Raw genomic sequence first — 16,853 nt, 5'->3', positions numbered from 1 at the left:
TTCAGCTGGACATAGGGAGAACTGGCTTACTTGTCTACACCATTTCAGTCAGTCACTTTTGCTTTGGTCCTATTTCTGAATTGTTGGACCATTTTTCTGGAAGGTTTCATGGCAAGGAAGGTAAATAATGCTAGCGAAGACAGGAAGATAACTGTATTCTATTTTCCCCTTCATACTTAAACTAATTTGTTTTGGTTCTAGAGTGACCTAGAAGGGAATTCATTGTAAAGACATTGGCATATTTTATGGAATCCCAAAACACATGGCATGACCAGGCTTTGGGAACCTTAGCATTTCTGGGATCTTCAGTGGTGAAGCTAAAGGATTTTTCCAGTAGAATCTCACTGGTTCACAAGAGCTCTGGGCTCAAGCCCACAGTCTCTAGGTTTCTCTGCTCCTTGGTCCTGGTGAGTTTGCCTGGTTCATGTTCATGTTGACTTTCTTTGCTTGGGCTCATGTCCTCAAGGTTAGAGCAGTTAGAGCCTGGAAACAGCAAACAGCAAATATTGACCAAGTGAATGAAATTCCACAACTCCCTGGAGATGGTACCTGGTTGGCTCTGCCTGGGGCAGGTTTCAGTTCCTATTTAAATAACTGTAGCAGGAGGTGGGATCCTGCATCTGGGCCCAAAGAAGAAAGACTGTGGGGTGGGGCTGATGACACAAAAGTGAGTTATTTATGCTTGTCTTTAAGAGACTGACAATCAATCAACAGTTCTGAAGAGATGACATTTGAAACAAAGAAAGACGACTGTTTAAAGTTTGCTCTCTTCCTATGTACTACATCTAAACTTGGAATTCCAATTACCAAACTAAAGTGAGTTAAGATGTCGTCTATTGTAGGATGAGCCATTTCTTTGTGCATCATTAACACAGAAAGCTTTGCAAGAAGTGGAGTCTAATAGGAAACCTGGACATAAAGCTTGGGCATCAAATGTCTGCTCCTTTTATGAAAGGCTCCATGAGACCCACCATGTCAAAAAATGTATGACTGTCTTGATTGTAGCACTTGGAGAAAAAACAAACCCCAAGCCCAACCTCCTGCAGTCTTACTGATGGATTCACATGAAGAGTGTGGCCTGAATAATCTCAAATAGAAACAAACCTAAATCCTCCCCAGCTGAACTGGAACAGCGATTGTGAAAGCACCTTATTTTAGCAATGCCAGTATGCAAACATGTCTGTTTTACCATCAGTGAAATTAACAATGTCCTGAGTTGGGTACCTTGGGGGAATTCATTTACTTTTCCTATTTCCTAGAGTCATAGGTAATCACAGAACAGTAGTGTTTTAGGAAGGCTTTGAGAGGGCTGGGAAATATAGCTAGGCCATTAAAAATACATGTAACTCAGAAATAATGTAATTTCTTGTTACATCAGTAATGATTTAATCTCCTGGAACTGAGTTCATGGAAAGACTACAGGATTTATAATTCTTGCATTCCCAAATTATAATTTTATAAATCAGCCTCAAGATAACCCAGGAACAAAGCCATACTCATAAACCAGCTTTAGCTGTTTCCCCCTTTTTTTTGAATTTGTGTCTGTTTATTACTTCATTCCCTGTTTTCAAAAATTTGCTTGCAGTTGTGGAAGGAATTTGTAGATGTTTGCTCAAAAGTTGAGTAAGCCTTGGAATTTTAAAGCTCCTTATTTGCATACATGAAATTACCATAAGAGCAGCACTCTTGTCTTCCTTTCCCTTCTTTCTTTGAATTGTTTTTGGTGGTGCTGGGATTTGAGCTCAGAGTCTTATGCTCGCTAAGCAAGCACTGTACCAATGGAGCCATGCCTCCAGCCCCTTTTGTTTTAGGTTATTTTTCAGAGTTTTGCTCAGGCCAACTTCAGACTGCAGTCTGCATAACTAGAATTACAAGCATTCACCAACCATGCCTGGCTGGTTTGTTGAGATGGGTTTTCACTACCTTCTTGACTTTCTTTTAGGGTGACCTTGAACTGAGGCCCTCCTGATCTTTGCTTTCTGAGTAGCTGGGGTGATGGGTGTGAACCATTATGCCCAGATCTATGAATTTGTTTTAATAAATAAAATGAACATCATTGAAATACCAAGAGTAATTATTTCTGCTTGATTTTGTATTATTTTATTTTTCCTCTTTCTACGTAATTTCCATTTTCAAAGATTTCCACTATGAACACATGCTTCATCGATTTAACTTTTAGTGAGAGGTACATAAATTACAAAATAGAAACCAGAGTTTATACTAAAAAGCTTTCATTTTTAATTGTCTAAAAATAATTCTTCCCATATCACAATTTCTTTATTGATTCTGGACCTTCTCTCTTCAGAGGATTTAGCTCGCTTATATCACCCTCTGCTGTTCTTCCTTTCTCTCCAGTGTTGAGAGTTATATTATTATTGGTTTTGTGACATGACACAGTCTGCCTAAATCTCATCTCTTATTCCATGGGGTTTCCAGGTCATCACTTGACTCCCCACTGTGCTTTTCTGAATCTCTTCTTCCTCATTTTGGTTTTAAATTGTTATGGGCAATAAAAATTTACATTTCATTTCCATTACTATAATTAAGATGTCTGAGTTTTATCTCTATGCTGATTATGAATTCTGAGCAAATAATACAAAGCATTAAAATATATCACAGCATAACTAGTACTCAACTCAGAGCCAAACAGTGGCTCTCTAGTTCTGGTGGTCTGACCCTTATGCCCTTGACGGAGGGTTTCCCCTAAATTTCTAATGAAGTATTCTTCTCTCATTCTTCCAGTTACTGAAAATTATGCCACACTTGACTTCGTCTTATATTTGGACCATGATTTTTATTTTGTTTGTATTTATTTTCTTGTGGTACTGGGGATTGGACCCAAGGCTTTGTACTTACCCTACCACTTGAGCTGTGCTCCCAGACTTTTTTTGTATTTTATTTTTGAGGTAGAGTCTCAGCAACTTTACAACTGGCCTCGAGCTTGCAATGCCTTGCCCTCTACATTCCAAGGAGCTGGGATTATAGGACTATATCATCAGGCCTGGCTTCCATGATTTTTGTTATAATTCCTCATTTTGCCTATGTTTTCTGACTGCCTTTTCCCTCCCTAGGAAAGCAAGTATATGCCCCCTGAGCACATCCAAAGTGTTTTCCAGGTGTTACTCATCACTACATAGATTGCTTAGTAGCTAGCTTGTCCTCCTTAAAGAGCATCTTCTGTAGGTCTGTGGACTTCCTGTTCTAACCTGGAATGGATGCTTTGTAGACCTGGCACACAGCTAGCCTTGTGAGGTTCCTTTTCTGCCATTGTAAGCATCACATCGTCTTTCTTGGGTTTCATCCTGTGTGCTTGTCAGCTATGTCAGAGCAAGTGTAGGAGAGCTAGACTGTCTGAACTCTCGTTCATGACTGAGTCAATTTTGTCTTCACACTGCCGTGGGTTTCCTAGGCCTGCCATAACAAAGCAGCACAAGTCATGTGGCTTAAGATAACATATTTACCGTCTCAGTTCTGGAGGTCAGAAGGCCAAAGTCAAGGCATTGACAAAATTGCTTCATTTTTCATTTAGGAGAAAAATACTTTTCTCCTAACCTTGAGTGGTTGCCAGCAGGTTTCAGTATCCCTTGGCTTATAGCTACATTAGTAGCTCTGCTGTCTGTCACCTGACATTCTCCTTCTGTGCCTTTGTGTCACCTTGTCTTCACACAGCCTTCTTATAAGTACAGCACTCTTTGGATGTAGAGCCTGCCTAATTCATAACCTCATTTTAACTTGATTCCTTCTGTACAGGTAAAGTTACATCAACAGGTACCACAGGTTAGGATTTCAGTTTACCTTTTGGGGGGGTCACAATTCAATCCACAACCACACTGGATGTATGGGCACAGAGCCTTAAGATCAACCTAATTCATCCTTAGAGTTCTGAGGACTGTGCTCCACTCTAGTTTAGATCACTTTTGCTGATGAGAAGTTGGACATCAGTTCAATTCTAGTTCTTTTGTTGGTGTTTTGTTTTTAAAATCTCCATCCTCAGTGTTCAGAAATTTCAACATGATATGGACGTTCAGTTTGAAGATTTGTGTTTCCCCCAAAAGTCCCCTTTTCTTATAACTAGAAAATGTTTAATATTCAAATATTGGTAAAATTCTTTTCTTTATTTTGTCTAGTCTCTATTTTTATTTTTAGAAATTTTATTAGCTTTTGTATCAGGCAGGGTTGGAAGAGGAAACACTGAGAATGATATAAGATCTGAGGCTTTTTATAGAGATTTGAGCATACATGGTATAGGATCTAGTAAGACAATCATGGTCTGGCCATTTTGTCTGTAGCTGGTGCTGAGCTGGCTGTTACGACACAGATGAGTGGATGTGCAGTAGGGTGAGCAAGAAACTGGTGCCCCTGAGGAACAGCTGGAACCTCCGTCTGTCTTTCACTGGAATTTGTGATGGCCTCTCTCTGTTGCATGTCTCCAACCTTGCTGCTTGGATGACCCACAGGTGACACTGGTGCCCTTATTCCAGAGTTGCACTCATGCCTGGCTCAAGATTTGGAGAAGATGGAGGAAGACATCTTGTGGGAGCTGGAGCTGTGGCTCTGCAGCATTTTGTGCCCTCAGTGTGAATGAGCAGAACTCCTTCTTTCTTCTTCTCCTCCTCCTTCTCCTCTTCCTCCTCCTCCTCCTGGTCTCTTTCTCTCTCTCTCTCAGGTCTCACTACATTGCCCAAGTGGGTTTCAAACTGATGGACTCAGGTGAATCTCCCACCTCAGCCTCCCTAGGGATGGGATTATGGCTATCAGAACACTTTCTTCTTCTTTTTTTTGGTGGTACTGGGATTTAAACTCACGGTTTCATGCTTGCTAAGCAGGCACTCTACCACTTGAGTCACTCTACCAGCAGAACTCTTTCTTAAATTGCAGTTTATTGACTTTAAAATTAGAAAAAAGCCAATAAAAATAATTTACACGATATGAAGCAATCTTGTGAATTTCTATACACACATAGTATCTTGGTGTTAGCATGTAGATAGTTTTATTCCTTAAAATATGGTAATTCTTTCCTCAAATAAGTGTCAAAAACAACCAATGTCACAATAATCTTTTTCTTTCCTATAGAATGATACAGGATGAGAGAGCAGTAGGGTCCTGGTTAGAAAAAAAAAGGAAGGGGCACTAAGTATAATACCGTAAAATAAAAGTTTATTTTCTTTAGCTTTATGGTTCTCATCTGGGGACTATTTTCCTCTTAGGGGACATTAGAATTGTCTGATGACAGTTATAGTTGTCACAGCTGAGGATGTTCTTTGGCATCTGGGGGCAGAGGCAAGGGGTGACTGCTAAGGAATGCTATCATACACAGGAAGCCCCAGAACAAGGAATCATTCAGCCAAAAATACCAACAGTGTTGATATTAAGCATCTTTTCTCTTGAACACCAATGTGAGTTTGCTTAAAGACATTAAATTATATATCAAAAAATGGCCAAGATGGTAAATTTTATGTCATGTGTATTTTACCCCAATTTCATAAAAAACAAACAAACAAATACGGGTCCTTAATTGTTGAACAAATTTCTACTAACAAGCAGGCTTTATGCTATTTTCATTGAAATAAGAAAATTTTCCTCCTATGATCAGTTGGAGCTTAACTTTGTTGTTAAGATTGAAGTAAGTGATGGAATGAGAAGCAGAGTTCATGTGTGCAGCTCTCAAAGGACACCCAGTCAAGCTATGGTGCCAGGAATTTGCAAACAAAAGGCATAAACTAACTCTGGCTAATTTATACAATAGACAAAGTTTATTGGAAGGCAATGCAGTCCGTTACGAAATAAGGAAGAAAAGCCCTGTACTTATTCTGTGAGGTGGACAGGAACCAGGCTGCCATAGGGAGCCCATCTGGTGCAGGATTGGATAGGCAGGGTCATCAGAAGCCCCAGCCAGTGTGCATTAGTCTCCAGGGTTTTGGAGAGAGAGCATCTGGTAGGCCAAGCTCTGGTCCTGCACTCCCCTCTCAACCTGGACAGCATGTAGCATCTTTAGTGACAGCTTGTGAAGATTGTGCACAAAGTGGGAGACAGTTCTCTGTCCCAAGAGGCAGGGTGGAGGAATGCAAGGCAGATACAGCTCTGTGCTGTTCAAAGCAAAATGCAACAAGTAAACAACAAAAATGTGCTGAAATCACGGCTGCACTGCTACCTGTACTTAAAGGGTTTTTGAGTTCCTGTTCACACTTGTTACATATTTTGGATCATGGATTCACCCGTCATATTATTTGTCCCTAGAATGCCTCCCTGATGAATGTGGTGGTAAGTTGGAATTAATAGAATAGTGATCTGTTTGGGTAAAGAAAAAAAAGTCTTTAGGTAAAAATTTAAAAAAATGAATGCAACTCATCAGGGTATTGTAGGGAACATAATTTAAATCAGTAAGAAAGTAAATTTCAATTTCTTTTTTTTTTGGGGTGGTACTCGGGGTTGAACTCGGGATCTCATGCTTACTAGGCAGGTGGTCTGTCACTTGCACCACTTTGCCAGCCCTTTTTGCATTGGTTATTTTGAGATACGTCTTGCCTTAGCCCGTGGATGGCCAGGACAACAATCGTCCTTGTGCTTTCCTATGTAGCTGGGTGAGCACCCCTGTACCCAGTCACTGATTGAGATGGGGGTCTCATGAACTTTTTTGCCCCAGTTGGCATCAGACCACAATCCTTCTGATCTCTGCCTTCCTAGTAGCTAGGATTTCAGGGGTGAGCCACCACACTGGCCTCAGTTTTCTATTTTTTTTAAAAACATTTTTATTTGCATATGATAGTTATACAGGGGGCTTAGGTGTGACAATTCCGTATATACTCCAGTTTCTGTTTTATAGGGAGGACCACATGGGCATGAGTGTGAGGAGGGCAGAGAAGGAGGAAGAAAGGAAAGCCTCTGCCAGCTGTGTATCTTGTCCCAGGGTTAAGCCCCTGCACAGGGAGTGCTTCACCCAGGGGAAGGTGTCAGTGAGTCACAGGGCATGGAACAAATAATGTGGGGATTTTTTTTGTCTTAGTCTTTGGTTTCTCTGTGTGCCGTATCTTCCCTTGCTGCTCTACTTGCTCCCAAGTGTAAGTAATTTCACTATGGAATACGAGTTTTACTGTTTGTGTATATATCGTTTACTGGCATCTAGCAGCTGCATGTTGCCTGAGGACAGTCATGGCTGAGTAAGAACCAGTCAGGCAGTAAGGAAGTTGGTCTTCATGGGGGAGATGTGCAGAAACCAACCCAGTACAAGGGAGGCTAAAGCAACTGCTAAGTGGAGTGTAAGACGCACGCTTGTTATGGTTTGGACTGACGCAGAACCAAAGAATGAATGGTGTTCTCCCTGAAGTTTCTAGCTCTTTCTTGAATCACTTCTCTTTCCTGTTAAGAAAGAAAATAAGTAAAAACTGAGATGGTATAAAGTGCATAAAAACCATTCTAAGACTATACAAACATAGGAAATGTCCCAATATATATGAATGTCACTCAGTGTTATCTGCCTCACGCACAGATTTTCAAAATGAACTCCCAAAGGCTAAGAAACCAGCATTAACAGAGTGAGGGTCCTGGGGATCAGCTGTCTTTGCATCCTGTCTACTAGCTGTATGACCCTGAGTAAAATATCATTGAACTCCTCTTAGCATTGGACTACCCATCTGTAAAATGGGGAATGGTGATGTCTCATTGAATTGTTGGATTACATGAGTTAATTAATGCAAAGAGCTTGGTTTGTGTACTGTAAGTACTCAGTGCTGTTTGCTGTTGTGTTTTGAGACAAAATCTTGTCCTGTGGCCCAGGCTGGTCTTGAACTCATTATACTCCTACTTCAGCATCCCATTCCCAGCTTCCCAATGTATTTTTACCTATTGTTATTATTCTGAAAATAGCATTAGGAGTCTTGATTTCATGAGTTTAATCAAAGTTATATTTTTTGCTCATATATTTTTTTCTTGCAAGGATTGAACCCACTTGCTAGGCAAGTGTCACATTACTTTTTAGATTAATAAACTCCTAAAGTTATTGCCTACGTAATTAAATCTTACTTCCATTTGCACAGAAGTTTCTTCTTTCCAACTTGGATTGGGGTGCCTGTTTGTCCAATATTTAAGGATTTAATGCACCAATCAGTTTTCTTCCCGTTCAGTTTATTGATTCTGCCTTAGATCTTCTTTATGTTCTAAAATAGTTGCAGAATGCCATGGAGCATTCTATGAGTTCTGCTGTTCTACATAAAGACAGGGGAGTATTTTCTGTTTTGGGATGATGACCTCGTCAACAATAGCCAATATCTTGTTGAGTCTTTTAGACAATAGCTCTTTACATTAGATCTTCTGGTCTAGTTACAAAGCATTTTCCAAAGTGTTTTCTCTGAAGTGTTACTTTATCAGATTTCAGTGGGCATTCCATAAAATGATTATAATTTGGGAACCACTGAGTTAAACGGTATGTGTTCAGCACTCTTTCCTATTTTATACATCTGAAATATAGTAGGATAGAGTAGGTATTTATTGAAGTTATTTTTCCTTAGTGCCATTTTTGGGAATTGTAGGACTAGTGTTCAAGGAGCAGTTTGGGAAATGCTGATTTATAGTCCATTCTAAGTCCAGCTGATTGCGGAAATCCATTTTCCATCTGTTCCTCTAGGGACAGTACTCTTATGTGAAGCACTTTCACTGCTCTTTCCATTACTCGAAGACTCTTCTGTGATGTTTCTGCAGCACATCCTTACCGTCCTTGTGCATGTGTGCGTGTGCGCACGTGAGCGTGCATGCGCGTGTGTACTCATCCTGATAGCTTGCTGGATAAATCTGACAGTAAGTGCCAAGTTAAAGACAAAATTCTATAGTCTCTTGTCCAGGTTGCTTTGGAAGGCTTACTAGGTGGCACCAGGCAGGGATATACCAGATATGATACATAAGATAGTGAACTCCTCCAGTCCTGAGCCCTGTGACTTTGGATAATTCACTTCACCTCTTTGAGCCTTCTCTTTCTTGTCTTTCTCCAGAGACATGGATTTTTAGCCTTGCCCTTGATTGATTTTTTCAACTACTACTTCTGACTGACTTCATCACACAAGTATGAATCAGCAAACTCCTAAAAACACTGCATTTGGAACTTGATTAAAACAAAATGTGTACAGTGGAACAGGAGCTATCCATTAGCTTCACGAACAGTAGTTATTAGCTGCTGTTCATGGTTAACCCCTCTCCTTACACAGATATAGAAGCAGGAAAAATTGGTCCCTTTTAATTACCAAAGCCACATCCTAGGGAGGCGGTGGCTATGGAAGGTGCCGTGCTGTCCCTTCAGTCTCTTCCTCCCTGGGGACTGACCGAAAGTATTTGAACCAAGCAAGGGGGGGCAGTGGGTGGCAGTTTGAAGGGAAGCTTGAAAATGTTTCATAATGTCACCATGTGATACTGTATCACTGAAGCTTAACATAAAACCAGTGTCACTTCACACTCATAGTACAAAATAGACTCATTAAATTTTGAGAATCTTAGGTCTAATCTTTCTCCACATTAGACTGTATTTTATTTTATGCTTTCTAGTGCTGGGGATTGAACTCAGGACCGCACACTTGCTAGGCAAGTGCTCTACTGAGCCATACCCCCAGCTCTCCTCCAGAGGCTCTCAGAATAAGTTCCACTGTGCATTTCCATGTAAATAACAGTTTCCTAGCCTCCGTTTCCTGAGTCTAGCATAGGAGTAAAATGTGAAATTCTCTTTATTGGAAACCATAAATATTACCGTATAGTTTCTGAATGCCGTTAATGTCATCCTGTGCGAGTTTGATGTCTTGTGACTCTGCAGTTCCGTAGGTTGGAAACATCACGGCGTCGGGGTCGGAGGAATGACCCAGACCCAGAGAGTGGCCAAGTTCATGAGTCGCAGCAAACAGGAAGTTAATTCCTACAACCAATGGAGTGACATCCAGAACTGTTAAAGTAACTATGCAAGTCCCTATAGCATACTAGGTAACATAATAATAATAAAATAATAGTACTAACAGTAATTATAAATAACTGTAAAAAGACCCACCTCTCAATCTTCCATAGTTTTACTTATTTGTTTCTGGGGTGGGGTTAGAAGGAGAATCAGAATAGTAGTGCTATTAATTCATCGCTGCTTCTGCTTATTAAAAATGTAAAGTTTTTCTGCTTATTCATTTATATAGTCACTCAGATAGCAACATTCTATACTGGAAAACAAAGCCCTTAGCAGCACTAAGACCTGGGCTTGACACATGGCTCTATTACTTACTGACTGGACAACTCTTGCAAGTTAATTTTTATTAAATAGAAGGTGCAATTCTAACCCTATAGATTTGTCATGATAATTAGACTTTCCCAATAATATTGAAAATAATGGCTATTCATGATTATGACTTTGAATATTAAGAACAGAAAGTCAGCTGTGAGAGAGCCAAGAATAAAAGGCAAGATCTCCAGGCATTGCTGGGTTTTGTTTTAGACTTTGATTCATACATTTGTATCAAATATATGTATTCAATATACATTTTAGACTCGTAGAAAGGAATGACGGAGGAAGTTTGAGCCTGTCCATTTGAAGAGTTGCCAGAGTTCCAACTGTGTGATGTTAGGTTGAAGGATGCAGCTTTTAACCCCTCTTGAGCGGGAAGAAGGAGAATGGAGAAGACATGTAAAGTGTGAAAGGAGGCAGGGTCACCATGTTACACAGGTTAGTCCATCCCATAGGTCAGGTTTTCACTACTTTGTTTGAAGCTATGATAAATTCCCTTTGCCAAACACAAATAGCAGTTTCTCTTTCAGGGCCAGTTAGGAGCCATTTTTAAAGAAAGATTAATCTTTTAAAGATTAATGAATCCTTTAAAGATTAATCTTTTAAAGATTAATGAGTCCTTTCAAGATTAACTGATATTTTAAAGAAAGATTAGAATTATTTATGCCAGAGCTCCGCTCTCTCAGTCCTCCAACCTGTCTGTAATCTTTCATCTTGTAACGTGATGAGTAGGATGGGTGGGTCATGAAGCTGGTTCTCAAGCAATAGCGAGCGTCCTGGAATTGCACACCATCCTTAAACATCATAATCTCTGCTGCTCTTTCCCCATTTGAGACACTTTACTTGTGGGAAATATGAAGAAGGAGCTATAATTTAGTGAATTATTAATATACTCCTAGCACTCTGCTAAACACCATATAAGCATCATCTTATCTAATTTAAAGAACGGCCTTTCAGGTGAGAACTATTCATATTCCCATCTTACAGCAGAAGCAACTGAGGCTCAGAGAAGTTGCCCAAGGACACACAGTAAGTCATGGGTAGAGACACAGCAAATTAAGTGCTACCTGACTCCATGGCCTGAGCTCTCATCTTTGCATATGCAAATTATAAATGTATTCCATGAGATAAGGCACCTAAAGCATACAGCTCAGTGGTTGGTAATGAAGGTTTCCATCATTATTTAAATTAAAGAACTGGTCAAATTAAAGTTAGTGCCCATCTGTGACTTTCAAAAGGATGTATAGTAGAAGAGACATGGGATTCTATACCTAGACTGCCCCCATCGGTCCAGTGTTCATCCTTGTCGAAGTGAGCATCTCCTCCCAGGCCTGGCCCAGGTGAAAAGGCATGAGCCAGGGTGTTTCCTGGACCATCAAATGGGTAGAAGTCCCCATGAGCTGCAAGAGGACGAGAGACTTCACTTAGTGACTGAATTTTAATCTGATCATTTTATTTTTTTAGTCTACATGTTTCTGGGGTTAGAAAAAGCAGCCCAGTCCAATTAGCTGGCATTGCTGGTACCAGATGTAGTTATATACGTAAAACGGTTTGGCTGCTTACCTGGTACCTTAGACCCACTACCCATCACTGATAACCACCAAATGTTGGCGGCTCATTGGACGCAGGACCTCAGCCACATCTATGTCTAACTTATGGCTGCAGTTAAGACTTTGCTTAGTCTGGTCGCCTTGCTATGTCAAATTGTGGTGGGAATAAGGTTGGGTGTGAGTATTACATTTGTGTTATTATTTCGTGCATTTTCTTAATAATCCAGCTTATCGTTTGTGAGTCTAGTTAGAGAGCCATGCTCAAGAGCTCTGAAAATGGAATGCAGAGCTATTTGTCTTCAGATTGTATCAGAATTTATCCGGTCCACTCAGTTCCTGAAAAACTTGTAGTGCTGCTATTAGTGCTTCCCATAACATTTTCTTTAGGGTGGCTAACCTTGTGGGCTCAGGTTCAAGTTTCAGCTAAGTTCACAGCATATATGTACTGTAAACACATGAATACTGTGCATTTAATGTATGTATACATACACACATTATATACACACATGGGACTGGCAAATATTTTCTATGAAGGGTCAGATAACAAGCAATTTAAACTTTGTGGATGTGATGGGCTGAATCACAATCCAAGCCCATTTGGAATTGGTCATAAGAAAATACAAGACAATGGGTAAGTGAGAGAGCATGGTTGTGTTCCACGCAACTGTATTTACAAAAACACGCAGTGGGCTGCATTTGCCTCATGAGTCATAGTTTGCCAATTCCTGCTAGAAAAATTGTACGTAATATAGCTAAACATATATACGTGTGTATGTATAAAACATCTCTATAGCTCATCAAAGGGTTTTTTTATTTTGGTGGTGGTGCTCAGGTCCTCATGCACCTTAAGAACTTGCTGTACCACTGGACTGCATCTCTAGCCCTTTTTTCTCTTTCGGTGGTACTTGGGGTTGGACTCAAGGCTTCACACTTGCTAGGCAGGTGCTCTGCCACTTGAGGCGGGTCTCCAGCCCAAGATCTCTAGCAACAGGATTACAGCTTGAAAAGAGGAGAGCACGGGCATGAACAACAGACACATAAACTAGCACACCGAGTTAGCCTGCAGGAATCCCCCTCACCTCCTCTGGCAAAGCCGATCATGATATCAGCGGTTCCCGACCTAACTCGCTTGAAGTCCAGCGGAATCTGCTCCCTCCACATGCTTAAAGCCTTCTCCACTATTTGATCCACTGTGACACGTGGCAGGTCTGAAGTATATGATACGATCCTAGGGGCAGACAAGAACAAATGTTTGCCCTCTTAGGAAAAGGGCTTTATTGCTTTCGTCAAATGAGCCAAAGTGAAACTAACCTGTAGGTGACGACTTTGGAAGTCCACTTCGGCCTGTTGGGGAACAGCGAGAATTCTGCGACATCTGGCACTCCACACCTGGGCTTCTGCATGACCTCTATGATGTGGGAGTTTAGCTTTCCTGTCACGGGCAAGCCAAAGAACCTCTGCATCTGCTTGAGCTTGGCTTCTAAGCTGTTGGCACCCTTTGCTTTTGAGTCATGTAAATAAAATCTCTTGAGATAGTCCTGTTGAAAAGAGAGTAATTAACCAGTCGTTCTCCTTTCTGTCTTCTTTCACTCAGAGATCTGCACCTTTTACCTCTGGTTCTCGTGGATTCAGCAGTGATTTGAAGACAGAGAAGTTGTGTAGTCAGTAAGTAAAATTAGCATATACTAGTGGGAGAAAGTTGAATATTAATAATATAATAATATTGATACAATAATATAATATTAATAAATAATAAAAAAACATTATATTAACAGTATTGCGTTATGCTAGTATTATTATATTAATATAATATCGGTAATATTGAACTGCCTTGCCAGTTCATGAACTGAAAAGTCCCTCAGCTTCTCTTTGCTCTTGTTAAATGTTTTGAAAAGAAACACACCACATACTTTTAAAGCTTAGGCTTGTTTCTAGAATGGTCAGGAAGTGTCCCAGTGAGGCCTCAAGAGGTACATCCAGAACCCCTCTGCATCGTAGACCCAGGTCCACCAGCCTGTCTAAGATCCTACTGAGATCTGGTCCCATCTGCAGTTTAAAGGATCTTAACATTTCAGTTTGGGAGAGGATACTAGTTTGAACTGATTGTCTAGGTGAAGAACCCCAAACTCAGCATCCAAATGATTTTCCTAGGCTCACACGTAAGTGGGTAGCAGACCTGAATGTCCTGACTGCAATTCCTTCTTTCCACTGTTACATTCCTTGCAAAACCCACCCGGGGAGGTGGCAGGGTACAGCAGGCTTTCCAGATCTCTTCCAGGTACAGTTGTGTCCCTGGGAATTTTTTAAAGTTTCCTAACATGTGGGAATTGGAATGGGAATCCATTGGCCAGAATGAAAACAAACTAAAGGAACAACCACGGTAGCAAAGTCACAGGAACATTTAAGGCACTGACTCATGTCGATTTTAAACCTGATCACCACCTTATGAAGCAAGTTTGGCATTGCTATCTCCATTGTATATGAGGAGTCATGGTTCAGAGAAGTCAAGAACCTGCAGAAGGTCACTCTGAGGCTGCCTGTGATCTGATTCTAAAGTCATTTCATTAGAAAAATATATAAGTTTTGGGAGGCAGAGATAGGAGGACTGGGAGTTCAAAACCAGCCTGGACTACATAGCAAGTTCAAGACCAGCCTGAGTTACATGGTGAGACCTTGCCTCGAAACACTAAAACCATTAGGCATGGTGGCTCACACCTATAATCCCAGTACTCTGGAAGCTGAGACACGAGGATAGAAAATTCAAGAACAGCTTGGTCTATGTTGTAGTAAGAACTTGTCTCAAAACACCAAAGCAAAACAACAAAGAAACAAACAAAAGAATAAGAAAAATAAATAGATAGGCTTATACATGATAATACATGATATCCATGATTATACATGATAATACATGATAGTATTATTGTTGAAAGATTCAAAATAGTATTGGACTGTATGGTAATGGTTACTAGTCTGAAAATCAGGAGAATGCATGCATTGCACCTGGGTAACCTTACAAATATTTTGCCCTGTGCATCTGTTACCAGTGACTGTGTTTCATTCACAACAAAAAATACTTTTTGGTCATCCATGACAGCTGTGAATGAATTCCTTATTTAGAAGCAAATAACCTGTTTTATCCCTTCCAGGGCTGTAGACTTTACAAAGACGCTCCCCTGAAGAAATGTCTCTGCATCCTTGCAGTGAGCTTTCCTGCTTTCTGTGAAATCTAGCGAGCATCCTTCTAGTTCTGGCAGCCCGCATGCTAAGGAAAGGGACTAAGTACTCATGCAAATGGTCGCCTTCTGCAGAGCCCGTTAGGTAGATAAAACCTGCCACGAGAATTGCTGTTCAGGAGGGTAAAAAATAGTTAAATGTTGGTAATTTCTTCTGGTTCAATCTAGTATATCATATTGGACCTCTTTAAAAGTTCAAGAATGTGAAGAAAATTTGATTTTTCTTATGTTTATGGCTTAAATTTATAAACAGTACTTAAGACTAATTATCTTATTATATTACCAAGTAATAATTTTTATACTTACTAATTTCTTAGTGTATTGGAAAAAATGTGATTTTTGAGCTAGTAACACTTGCCTTGATTCCTGTCTCTACCTGTAACAAGAATGCAAATCAACTTAACTTTGATTTCTTCTTTGTCTCAGGAAACAGCTGACGATTAAAGGACCTGGTGCATATGGAAATCTTGTAACCTGTAACGGTTACATATGTGCAAGTTGGCATTACGATGTTCTGTTTTTCACTAGAATTATCCTGTGAGGCATGAAACACAAGCTTTATCATTTTCTTTGGCCATATGGGGAAACAAATTCAGAAGTCAATGCCTTGCCCTCCTCAGAACCATCCTGGTGGTCTCTGACTTCACATCCCTCCATCACAGGTAGTGCTCATCTAAGAGGCAGAGTTTCTGTGCAGTTCATGAAAATAATTTCCAGTTACAATAAATAACACAACTTCAATTCACCGAGTATGAGCAATGTTTCAGGTACTGTGTCAAGGGCTCTGTAACAGCCCCATGTAGTGATATCATTATTATCTCCAAGGAACTTAATGACATTTCTAAGTTCATCTACATAGTCGATGAAGGAGTTGGAACAAACCCAGTTTGAACAGGCTCTCCACCCTGCTCTGAAAGGTTCTTGATGAAAATACATATTGCCTTTGTGATCAGAAATATTACCAACAAGAAAACCCATTGCAATATTAACACAGAAGGAGCCACAGTTGGAAAACACAGTTCTAAAGCTGATGGCGAGACCACTGAGCCCCAGGTGAGTGGTCTGTGACATACCTGAGCCTGTTCCCACTGTTGCTTGTTCATGCCTCCCTCCTCCTGGGGCAGCGGCAGGGCCAGGTGGCTGGGCAGCAGACACACAGCACAGAGCAGGGCCAGCTGCATAGCTACGTCAAAAGACGATTGTTCTCAGACCTATGGTTGGTTTGATGTTTTCTGCTAGAGGCTGGAGAAATTTATAGAGCTTCCCAGCCCTGAATGTGGAAATCGGTGACTCATTTGAGTGTTTTCTTTCTTTTTAGAAAGCGTGTGTTATTTTTCATTAACAGCAATGAGGAAGTATTGTGTCCTATTGGCAAGAGGCGTGACATGGATTTATCTTTCAAAGGATTTTTTTCCCTATCTGCTGAATCCATGAGAAAACTCTTTTTATTTGCTAGGATCAAATTACTACTCACACGAGTCTTCTCAATTAAAAAAAATGGGGACATATCACTTAGGATATTAGGATATATCTAAAAAGAATTTTTCTAAAAAATTTTAATGTATGGGAAAGTGCACAAATTTACAAATAATATTGTTAAGTAAGTACTGTGACAGTCACCCAAGTCAAGAAATAGAACATAGTGCCAGATATGATGGTGCATGCCTGTAATCCCAGCACTAGGGAGGCAGAGGCAGCTTGAGTTACATAGTGAGACTCTGTCTAATAAAAAAGAAAATGAAAGAAAGAAAAGAATAAAGAAATAAGACAGCACCAACATCCCCTGGTTCTTTGTAGAGGAGGAAGATGGCAGAGCTGCAGATGGAAATG

The 16,853-nt window shown here is 40.4% G+C and overlaps 1 protein-coding gene across 1 annotated transcript; it reads right to left on the bottom strand.

Moving 5' to 3' along the window:
- Positions 1-6,342: 6,342 nt before the first annotated feature.
- On the bottom strand, positions 6,343-16,275 carry Mmp7 (matrix metallopeptidase 7). Its single transcript, XM_020168004.2, has 6 exons — positions 16,097-16,275; positions 13,102-13,328; positions 12,870-13,018; positions 11,512-11,640; positions 9,728-9,889; positions 6,343-7,356 (listed from the first exon to the last, which is right to left on the bottom strand). The coding sequence occupies exons 1-6, from the start codon at positions 16,202-16,204 to the stop codon at positions 7,328-7,330; spliced, it is 804 nt and encodes a 267-aa protein (XP_020023593.1). The 5' UTR covers positions 16,205-16,275; the 3' UTR covers positions 6,343-7,327.
- Between the last annotated feature and the right edge of the window lie 578 nt (positions 16,276-16,853).

The sequence above is a fragment of the Castor canadensis genome, chromosome 2 (assembly GCF_047511655.1).
Source record: "Castor canadensis chromosome 2, mCasCan1.hap1v2, whole genome shotgun sequence".
In the NCBI taxonomy this organism is placed as follows: domain Eukaryota; kingdom Metazoa; phylum Chordata; class Mammalia; order Rodentia; family Castoridae; genus Castor; species Castor canadensis.
The sequence above is the reverse complement of the archived record's forward strand: the minus strand, read 5'-3'. Positions and strand labels throughout refer to the sequence as shown.